Source organism: Passer montanus, unplaced genomic scaffold (genome assembly GCF_014805655.1).
Source record: "Passer montanus isolate IOZ18808 unplaced genomic scaffold, ASM1480565v1 scaffold29, whole genome shotgun sequence".
Classification (NCBI taxonomy): Eukaryota; Metazoa; Chordata; class Aves; order Passeriformes; family Passeridae; genus Passer; species Passer montanus.
The window spans coordinates 412,205-422,714 of NW_024367596.1; the positions used below are offsets into that span (position 1 = coordinate 412,205).

Here is a 10,510-nt window from a genome sequence, read left to right on the forward strand (position 1 = left end):
GCGGCTGCGCCCGCACGGCCAGCGCCACCCGCAGCCGCGCCCGGCCCAGCGCGTTGGCCGCCGTGCACTCGTACTGGCCGCCGTCCTGCGGGCCCGCCCGCGCGATCCACAGCGTCCCGTTGGGCAGCACCGACCAGCGGCCTCGGGCCGCGGCACCGCGCCCTGCGGAACAAGGCACGGAGCGTCACTGACAGACCGGGACAGACTGGCACTGGCTGGGACCGACTGGGACTGACTGGGAGAGACTGGGACTGACTGGGACCGACTGGGACTGACTGGGAGAGACTGGGACTGACTGGCACTGTCTGGGACCGACTGGGACCGACTGGCACTGACTGGACTGGGAGAGACTGGGAGAGCCTGGGACTGACTGGGAGAGACTGGGACTGGCTGGGAGAGACTGGGACTGGCTGGGATTGACTGGGAGAGAATGGGAGAGACTGGGACTGACTGGGACTGACTGGCACTGACTGGGAGAGACTGGGACTGCCTGGGATAGCCTGACACTGACTGGGAGAGACTGGGAGAGCCTGGGACTGACTGCGAGTGCCTGGGACTGACTGGGAGAGACTGGGACTGACTGAGATAGCCTGGAACTACCTGGAATAGCCTGGGACTGACTGGGACAGCCTGGCACAGCCTGGCACTGCCTGCCTCTTGTTGCATTTTCCTCAGTCCCAAATACCCTGGCCTGCTCTGCCCTGTCCAAATAACCAAGACAATTTGATAAACCAGAAAGAAATCAGAGAATTCTACATATAGAATGACAAAGTGAGTAAGAAATTTAAGAATGAAGCTGAATCTCCAGCAGACACAAAGTTTGGATAAAGCATGTGGGGCTTTGCAATCCAAAGCTGGCACAGCTGTAACTCAATTTGAGTGGTTTTACCACATTTTTCTTTTCACTTGTCTCACTGACCTGGAATAGCAGGTAATGCACAATAAATACTGAATTCTTCCCACAGTAAGCAAGGAATTATAATTAAACATAGATTTGATTTTTAAAATCATTTCACTAAAGAGCTGTTCCAGAACAGCACTAAGATGCTCCAGTGAGTCTATGTCACTTTTCCCAAGTTTACATTTCACTAATATTTCACAGTACTCTGAAATGAAGCAATGCTTGGGTTTGGCACACAGAAGGGGTGCCAAATTACAGGACTAATGGAAGGTAAATTCTAGAGAGGTTTACCAAACTCACCTGATGATATCTTGGTCCACTGGATTGTTGGAGGGGGGTTCCCAGTAGCTTCACAAGGAATAAAAGCATCAGAATTCGCCAGCACAGTGAAAGCAGCCAAATTCCCTCCGACTATTCTGGGCTTTGAGAAATGGTTTGTGCTCGCAGAACCCGAGGTGCTGGGGCTGGGCAGGGTGGTGGTGTCTTGATTTCGCCGCCGTTCAGGCCGGGCAGTGGCAGGGCTGTCCTTGTCCCCTCCCCACAGAGATGCGATCCCCGGTGCCTGCAGGGTGTTCCCCCGCTCCGTGCCCCGGGCAGGCAGCCTGGGCTGGGGCTGGCCGTGCCCCCGCGGGGGCCAGGAGGCTCTCGGGGGGGCTGCAGGCGTGGCTGTGCTCGGGGCTGGCACAGGGCAGGGGTGCTGGGGGCTGGCAGCAGGGACAGCGCTGGGCACGGCTCCTGCTGGGGCTCTGGGCTCTGCTGCCTGGCCAGCTCCTTCCCCCAGCTCCAGGCAGGGCTTTTCTCCTGCCCTGGCCGTGGCTCTGGCCTGCTGGGCAGGAGCTGGCCCCAGTGTGGCACTGACTGCACCCAGGGGCTCGTCCAGCCACGGTGAGGTTTGGAGACCCATGGTGGGGCTCTGGGCAGGACCAGCAGCAGGTGACATGGCCAGCTGGGTGCTCCTCGGTGAGCCTGGTGTGGCTTGGAGTGCCCCGGGGGGGCTCTGAGCAGTCACGCTGCCAGGCAGGGGCGTTGCTGCCGGGGTGCTCCTCCAGGTGCCCGGGGTTGCTGCTGTCTGTGTGCCTGCTGTGGGCCTGTGCTGGGGGTCCTTGGGGCTCTCAGGGACCCCCAGTGCTGGTGTTTTGGTCCTGGAGACTTCACTGATGCTCCCAGGGAGAGGTTTTGGAGGTGCAAAGCTTGGGGGCACAGCTGGTGATGTAGGAGCTGTCACTGTGGGGTTGGCTGTGCTCGCTGCAGGGGTAGCTGCAGTGCTCTGGGCTGCAGGGGTGGCTGCAGGGGTAGCTGCAGGGATGGCTGCAGGGGTGGCTGCAGTGCCCTGGGCTGCAGGGATGGCTGCAGGGGTGGCTGCAGGGGTGGCTGCAGTGCCCTGGGCTGCAGGGATGGCTGCAGTGCCCTGGGCTGCAGGGATGGCTGCAGGGATGGCTGCAGTGCTCTGGGCTGCAGGGGTGGCTGCAGTGCCCTGGGCTGCAGGGATGGCTGCAGTGCTCTGGGCTGCAGGGGTGGCTGCAGGGATGGCTGCAGTGCTCTGGGCTGCAGGGGTGGCTGCAGTGCTCTGGGCTGCAGCCACACTCTGTGGGGCAGGAGTTTTAGGAGGCCTCTTCCTCCTCTGACCTCTCCTTCCTCCCACCCTGAGTGTTTTAGTTTTGGTGGCTCTGGTGTTGGTTTGAGGGTTAATAACAAGTGCACCTGGGGGCTTCAAGCCCATCACACCCAATCCCCTGGTTGCAGCAGTGGCAGTGTCCTCTGCAGTGACAGACATGACTGTGGTAGCAGCTTTTTGCCTTGCACTATGTTCCTTTTCCTCTTCCCTGGGGAATGCTGTGTTTTGATGGGTACCCACGGGCATTTTCATTGTGGAGGGGGAAGACTGGGCTGTTTCTGGGCTAAATGGATTGATGGAACTGCTCAAGTTATTTAAGGTTGGTACATTTGGTACAGAGTTAACATTCAGGTGAACACCTGTAGCCACAGCTGTGCTTCCTCTGGCAGACCCTGGTCTCCCAAAGTTGTATCGGTGCTCTTTCACACCTGGGATACGTCCTGGTCTAACAATTTGTCTCCAACCAGAAATTTTCCTTCGTCTGCCGTAGTGCTGCTGGAGCTGGGGTGGATGGGTTGGAATGTCCTGGATCACCTGAATTTGCTGACGAGTAGTGAAAGTTGAGGCCAGTGGTGGATTAGGGGTTCCTCCTTTCTGAGTACTATGAAAATAAATGGGGCCAAATTCAGAGCTTGGTGCATCGACTGTTGCCACAGGGACCTGGTGATCTGTTTTGGTGGAGACATTGTCAATAGACTCAGTAAAAATATGTAAGTTGTCTGCTGTGTTTTGGGGAGTTACAGCCTTGCTGGTGCCTGTAGCTTCTGTCGTGGGTGTCGTGGATGCAGACTTTAGATGCTGGTTATTGCTTTCCCCAGAATATGTTGACTTTTGCCCAGCAGGGAAGAGTGTGGCTGTTCCACTTGGTGCGGTTGGCTGTTTTACACCATTTGCTGATATTTGACTCAAATCAGATCTTTCCCATGAGTCTGTAGGTTTTGGAAGTGTTTGTGGCCTGCTGCTGGCAGGTGCCATGGAGTGTGGGAGAGGTGAGGGTAGGGGAGTTGGTGGCTCTGGGAGCAGGAGGGAGCTGCTCCAGGCAGGAGGGGGATTCGCTGTCTCCTCGGGCCCTGCAGTGATTGTGAGTTCTGTTGCTCTGCCCAGAGCAGATACTGGGGATCTCTCTCTTGCGGGTATCATGAATTCTTCTTCTGGAGACACGAGATCACCAGATGTCTCCTCCTGCTCCTCGGGTACCTCTGAGAGCTTACGGACTTGAATGGGCGGTTCTGCTGCAGCTTCTCCTCGTTTGTCTGTCCCTGTCGAGTTCCTCTTTGTTTTCTCCAGCAAGGCTGCCCAGCGCTGTGGATCAGCTCTCCTGCCTGAGGAAACAAACTGTCTCCTGTGTCCCCTGAAGCGCCTGCCTGTTCTGTCTCTGTGGTGGGGCGTTTTCCCGTGGCTGTTCCTGTGATGGGCACTGCCTGGTGCAGCAGATTCCCTGCCAGCTCTCAGGGTGGCTGCAGTGCCCGAGGGATGGCTCTGTGCTGCAGCAGAGCGCGGCAGTTCATTGCCAGAGCCTTCCTCCCACTCTCCCAGAGCTCCATGCTTTTCCTTCAGAGCGGTTTCATCCTGTCTCACCGTCACTTGGAGAACCAAAAGGTCAGCACCGTACCGGTTGGCTGCCACGCATCGGAAGTAGCCCACGTCTTGCTGCGTCACCCCTTGTATTCTCAAGGTGCCATTGGCAAAAATATGTTTGTTTCCAGCAGACTGACGGAGAATCGTGTGCTCAGGCAGCACCCAGGTCACGGCAGCGTCCGGGGCAGCCGTGGACGTGCAGGGGAGGTGCAGTGTGCTGCCCAGAGCGGCCGACAGCCGGGCTCCATTGACCCCGCCCTGCTCCACCTGGGCATCCAGCACCGTGATTCGGAACGCGAGCACATCGGCGTCCTGGTGGTTGGTGCTGATGCAGCGGTAGAGCCCCGAGTCAAACACGTCAGCTGTCCGCAGGGTCAGCACCCCGCTCTGCAGCACTATGATCCGCCCGTCCTCGCTGAGGTGAGGAGCTCGCACTTTGCTGCCGTCGGCCAGTACCCACTGCAGGGCAGGAGCTGGCTGCCCAGCCGCCCGGCACCCCAGCTCCACGGTGCCCCCGACCAGCACGGTGTGCTCCGTCTGGGTGCTGTTGTCCCTGGAAATGAGGGCCCACTCGTGTCTCCGCTGGTCCCTGTCCTCGCTGGGCAAGGTGAGGTGGGCCTCGGCGGCGTAGCGGAGGTGCAGCGTGCTGAGCGTGGTGGCTGTCCTGTCCAGCTGCAGGGCCACTGTGCTCTGCATCAGCCACGCTGGCTCAGCTCGCAGGTCAGCCTCGATGCCGGTGAAGAGCTCATCCTTCTCGCTGTAGATCTGCTTGTATTTGTAGCTAACAAAAGGCTCGTCAGCTGTCTGCACAGTTTGCTGCAGTTTCAAGGGAGAGCTGCTGTACAGTGCCAGGATGCTCCAGAGCTGCTGGATGTGCCCATAATCGATGTCACACACCAGCAATGCTGAGACCGAGGCTTTGAGCACTCTGCTGGGGCCATTTTTGTCAAGTGAGATGGGAGACGTTTCTTTAGGTCTCTGGACATTGCAAACCAAGTTGCCTCGATTTCCTGCTTGGTCAGTCATATTCAAAACCACAGATCCTATCGGAGCTACCAAGTCCTCGGGAGACACAAAACTGAAATCCCCATCGTCGGGCACCGTGAGGTTCCTAGATTTCAGGGAGTCATGGATGACTGGCTTAGTGCAGGTGAAAGATGCAGAAGGAATATCCACTAAACTTTTCCCATTGTGACTTTTGGGACTAGCACAGACTGGGCATTGCTGGACACCAGAACTTCTCTCTTTTCTGCACTTTATAACATCTGAAGGGAAGAAAACTTCAGTAAGTTTCTGTGCTAAAAGTTTTAGTATTTAAAATGACATATAGCTACTAACAAGTGGTTCTTTTGAATAAAATAAAACCAAAGCCTGAAGAGACATGTGAATGGCAGCAGCAGAGAAAGTCCTAGAGTCCCTTGAATTCCTGAATTTCTTTTCAACAAATCAAATGCAATGTGGCTCTTGCTCTTGCCAATTCTACAACAGTAAGCTCATTCCCTGTGGATTCTCCCGGAGCACAGAAGCTTTGGACTGGCCAAGGAAAATTCTCCATTAAGGAAAGCTGCACTTGGGAATGGCCACTAGATTCATTTAATCTGGAAAACGCAGTGGTATTAATCTCTGATTATTATCCTGATTGCACACACCTACGCAAATCCTTCTTCCAGTCTTTTCTGGGGGAATAAATAGATGCATAAAGGACAATTACCTGTATCAGGAAGAGTAAGATGCTACAGCAGGATTAAAGAGCATAAACAAAGCCTTCAGCTCACCTGGTCTCTCCTGTGCCCACGCTGCAAACCCCTGCAGGCTGCAGTCGCAGGACCAGGGGTTTCCGTGGAGGTAAATGCTCTCCAGCTCTGACATGTAGGAAAACATCTCTTGTGGAAGTGAAGTCAGCACATTGTCAGACAGAGAGATGTGCTTCAGGAATGATATTCTGAATATTTGACTGTAGCGCAAGGTGACAAAAGTGTCTGGGTGCAGCTGCTGCAGTAAATTTCCATCCAGGTGGACCAACCTCAAGGAAGTGAGCCCGTAAAAAACATTGGGAGTCACAAATTCAATTTGATTGTGGTCCATATGCAGCCGTACCAAGCTGTTCAGGCCGTAAAATACATCCTGCTGAAGCACTCTGACCTTGTTGTAACTCATTTTTAAGACCTGTTCATGAAAAAGTGACAAATGCAGAGTGTTAAGCCATGTTAAAGTTAGGACCCCTAATAAATGCTGCTGAAGGTTGCTCTGTGCAGTGAAAGTTCTTCACCAGACCAGGAATGCCAGGTAACTGGAGTTTCTGTAAAGAACTGAAGTGTTTATATGCAGTGTGTTAAGCTTCTGCACAGTTTGGCCCTTTTTTCATGAAGGCTAGAAAGGGACAGGATTGTACTGAAAGGAAAGTGAAATAGTGGGAAAAAAATCCTCAAAAAGCCCCAAACTGACTAACAAATTAGCAATGGCAGATTCCTTTTTCAGACACAGTAGTTGGAGCTTTGCAATCTTTCTGCTCTGCAGAAAGAGAGTTTTGACTGCAGTTGCCTGCTAAGGTACAGCTGAGAGAGATCTGCCAATGGTTTGTCATGCTCTATACCCTGTACCTGAGTGCCTACCTGGGAAGGAAAGACATTTCCCACTAGGATACTGCATTTTGAAGGCTGTTGACTTTCACGTGGATAAGGTAAGAAACAGGAAACAGAAATGCTGCAGAAGGCTGCTCCGTGGCTGCTCAGTATCACTGAGCTAAATCATAACAAAATTAACACTGGCTCGTTTAGTTCTTACCTGCAGTGACCGTAAATCACTGAACACCTTCCCAGGGATGGCACTGATCTCATTGCTGTGCAGCATCAGCAGCTCCAGTTTCTCCAGGCCAGCAAAGTCTGTGGGGCTGAGCTTTCGCAGGCTGTTGTAGCTGTAGGGGATGGTTTAGTCAGCCCCAACGCACAGCTCTCAAACCCAACCAACCCAAAACAAAAGAACCACTCTTTGGGAACGGCTAAAGGTAAGCAGCACTTCCCCTTGCCAAGAGGAAAGGAAGTCACTCCTTCACGTTGGTACAAAGGTGGTGACTTTCCCAGGACAGGGTTCTGATGGAGAATTCCCAGTGGATGGGAGGAGTGACAGTGAGCATGAAACACAAAACACATCTGTCTGTGCTCACTTCACTACCACTTCAGTGAAATCTCCTTGTATATTTTCTGCAGACACATCTGGGTGGTTCAAAGGTTACGTGCATTAAAAGGGACACACAGATCAGACAAATACTGCTGATGGGTCTCGTAATTTGATTTAAGAGAGAGGACACTTCCTGGAAACTGCATGAAGGGACCAGACAAGCCTGGGTATGATCTGTTCCCTGCTCCTTTAACCGCACAGAATTCCCTGCTCCTTTAACTACACAGAGAACCAAGCCACCTTGGGGGCTGACAGGGCCAAGTGAAATTTCCCTTGAACTCAGCAGATGAAAGCACAGACCCTAACGCTGTGGGACATTCTAAGGGACAGAATCACAGAACAGGCTCAATCAGAAGGGACCCAGAAGGATCACTGCATCCAGCCCTTCAGTGAATGGCTCACAGGGGGATCTAACCCCCGACCTTGGCGTTACATCACTGCAAATCTCTGCAGATTTTAACACCCGTGCTCCTTTTGCAGACCACCTTCTGAGCTCTGGACTATCCTTCCCCAGAGAGAAATCTATTTCAGCCTTCTTCCAGGTTCCGTGCTGCAGGCACAATACATTCAGGTAACATAAAGAAAAGTTAAGTTCAAAACTTTCTGGAGTTCTCACGTGTCCCGTGCTAGATCCCCAGAATTTCTCCTTTCTGTGGGTGGTCTCGGCTCTGCTGGCTGTGTCCTGCGGAGCCCTGCAGAGCGTCACAGACTTACCGATCGCTGTGGTTAACGTTTAGCCCTAAATGCGGCCGGTCAGTCACGGCAAGGCGAGCTGAGCGCCCCGGTGCCGCACGTACCCCAGGTTGATGCGCTGCGCGGCCGGCGGGATGCGCGGCGGCACGGCGGTGAAGTAGCGGAAGGTGCAGTGGAGCTCGGCGGGGCCGCGGCAGGCGCAGGGCCGGGGACAGGCGCTGACGGCCGGCAGGGTGGCCAGGCAGGCGGCCAGCAGGGTCCCCAGCCAGCGGGGCCGCTCCCTGCGCGGGGCCCCCATCCTGCGGGATCCTACGCTGCCATCCCGGCGGCGGCGGGCTCCTGCGGGGGAAGCAGAACACGCGGGCGCTCGCAGCGCCGGCCGAGCCCAGCCGCTCGGGTTTAAGCCATCAGCAAAAAGGAATTCTCAACTTCAAAGAAAAACCCGCCCACGACCCAGCCCCCAGACTCTCGGGTTTCCCCTCAGCCACGGGTCCGTGTCGTGCCCTAAAGCGCTGTCACTGACAGCCGCAGCGTGGCTGCCCGGCGCGGTGCGCTCGCAGCAAAAGCAGGAATTCCGCGGAGCTGCGGCCGGTGCCCGCCGCGTGTCCCGGCTGCCGAGCCGCCCGGCCCCGCCGGCGGCTCATCCCCGGAGGCGTCCCCACACGTCAGCTCCTTCCCCGCCGGGAACTATTCCAAGCAAAATTAACTCGTTTCGCATGCCTCGCACGATGAGCGGGACCGGCCGTGTGTCCCCACCTGCGCGTCCCCCCGGGCCGGGCAGGGACAAAGGGACAGAGCCGCCACCCGCGCTCCTCCCGGGCATGCCCGGGCTCCCCGCAGCCCCATCGGCTGCGAGGTGTCTGTCACAGCCCCAGACTCCACTGACAGCACCCCTCTGCTCAGACTGCCTCGCTCCAGGGCGAGCCTCCTTCCAGGAGGAGTTCGACTGGAGATGGAAAGGCAGTACAAAGATTTAAAGATGAGATAAAGCCTCGAATATATTCTTTAAAGCTCTAAAGCTGTTCAGGTGAGTTCAGAATCAAATGTGAGCTGTGGGAGCCCAGGAGGGTTGGCAGGGATGGGGTGTTCTGTGCCAGCAGTTAGAACTTTCCTGGTGGGATTTGCTGGCCTGTGTTTTTATCTCAGGGGTTGCCTCAGTGAAACAGGGATGGCCTCACCTTGATTCAGCACGGGAGCTGGGGCCAAGAAAGACTGACCCACTCGTGTGACTGGCACTTGGGGTCTCAGAAAACAGAACAACGCCTCAGCTGAGCCCTGCACTAAATCCTGAGGGGCATTTTTAGGTGCTACCCTAAGCACAGGGAAAATCTTCACAGCTCACACTGAATTCTGCTCCCCTGAGTGCTAGAGAGGATGACAAGGCTGTTGCTAGGTGCCTTTTCTCCATCTTAATTACTGTCTGAGAAGCAAAGCATCAATTGTTTCTTTCAGTTCACCAATTTTTTTTTTATTCTGGACGACTGAGGTCAAGGCTTCTGGAGTGACACATTCCAATGCTGTGCTTCTGTGAGTTTAAACACGAGATAAAAGACATTTTTAAATTATTTGTAGCAGTCTCCATAATTTGTAGACATAGTAGAGAAGGAACTGAAATCACTTTTTAGAATGTTTTCCAAAATCACTCATCTGAAAATCTGCATTAAAATAAAAACAAATATTTTAAATGTACGTGAACCTTGTCAATATTTTAAGAACAGGGTTTTCATCGCAGGATGTGCTGTCTGTTGTCATTAAGCTGCAGCTCTCACTGCTGAGAGGCAAAGCATTAAATTACAAGAGATACAAAGTTCTCCCTCCGGAAGGTGGCTGAGGAACATGTGGAATATTTTATTATGATGTGGCTGGGATCTCCCAGGGCAGCCTGACGGGAGCACAATGGCTGTACAAGCCCTGGCTGAGCTCGCTGCACTGCGGGCAATTCTGGCCCATGTCTGACTTTAGGACATTGGTTTAGCTGGAATTCATTACAAGGGAGAATGAAGGCAGCTTGTTGTTAAGTGAACCTATATTTTGGCAAGAAAGTGTGGCTGAGTGCGAGCTCAGGAGTGCTGGGAAGGGGAAAGCTGAGTGAAGGAGGCGTTTGTGAACTGGTTCTGCATAGCAAATTGTACGTAACAAAAGTGGAACACAACTCCAGCTCATTTTTCAACAGTTCAGGTCCTAACGTACCCTTCTGTGGAATAACCTGGTTTTGTCCAAGCCAGGAGGGAAGGCAGAGCTGCTCCACAGCTCATGGTGTGGTTTGTGTGCTCCTGGGGGCACGGGCAGGTCACCATGGGCAGGTACAGTGGGCAGGTCAATAGAAGTTCTATTAAGGAGGCAGCTGTGGAGAACACCACCCTGATGTGGTTCATGCATCAGTGTCAGCAAACAGGTTTGTTTTTTATGCAGTTCTAATCTTAATTAGGTACCTGAGTTATGTATCTGGGTTTTGTTTGATGGTGTTTGGTTTTTAATTTGTTCTTCCATTGCAGACAGGGGCTGGTCCCTCCCTCATCCCCCTGTTCCCCTGTGACACTGTCCCG

At 54.1% G+C, this 10,510-nt stretch overlaps 1 protein-coding gene across 1 annotated transcript in view; it reads right to left on the reverse strand.

Moving 5' to 3' along the window:
* IGSF10 (immunoglobulin superfamily member 10) overlaps positions 1–8,555 on the reverse strand; it is a 13,079-nt gene extending 4,524 nt beyond the window's left edge. Inside the window, 6 exon segments of the mRNA XM_039713755.1 lie at positions 1–162; positions 1,202–2,173; positions 2,468–5,359; positions 5,870–6,260; positions 6,879–7,008; positions 8,069–8,555. The exon segment at positions 1–162 is cut by the window's left edge and continues 57 nt beyond it. Of these exon segments, the coding sequence (XP_039569689.1) occupies positions 1–162; positions 1,202–2,173; positions 2,468–5,359; positions 5,870–6,260; positions 6,879–7,008; positions 8,069–8,262 (4,741 nt within the window). The 5' untranslated portion in view covers positions 8,263–8,555.
* Positions 8,556–10,510: the final 1,955 nt, after the last annotated feature.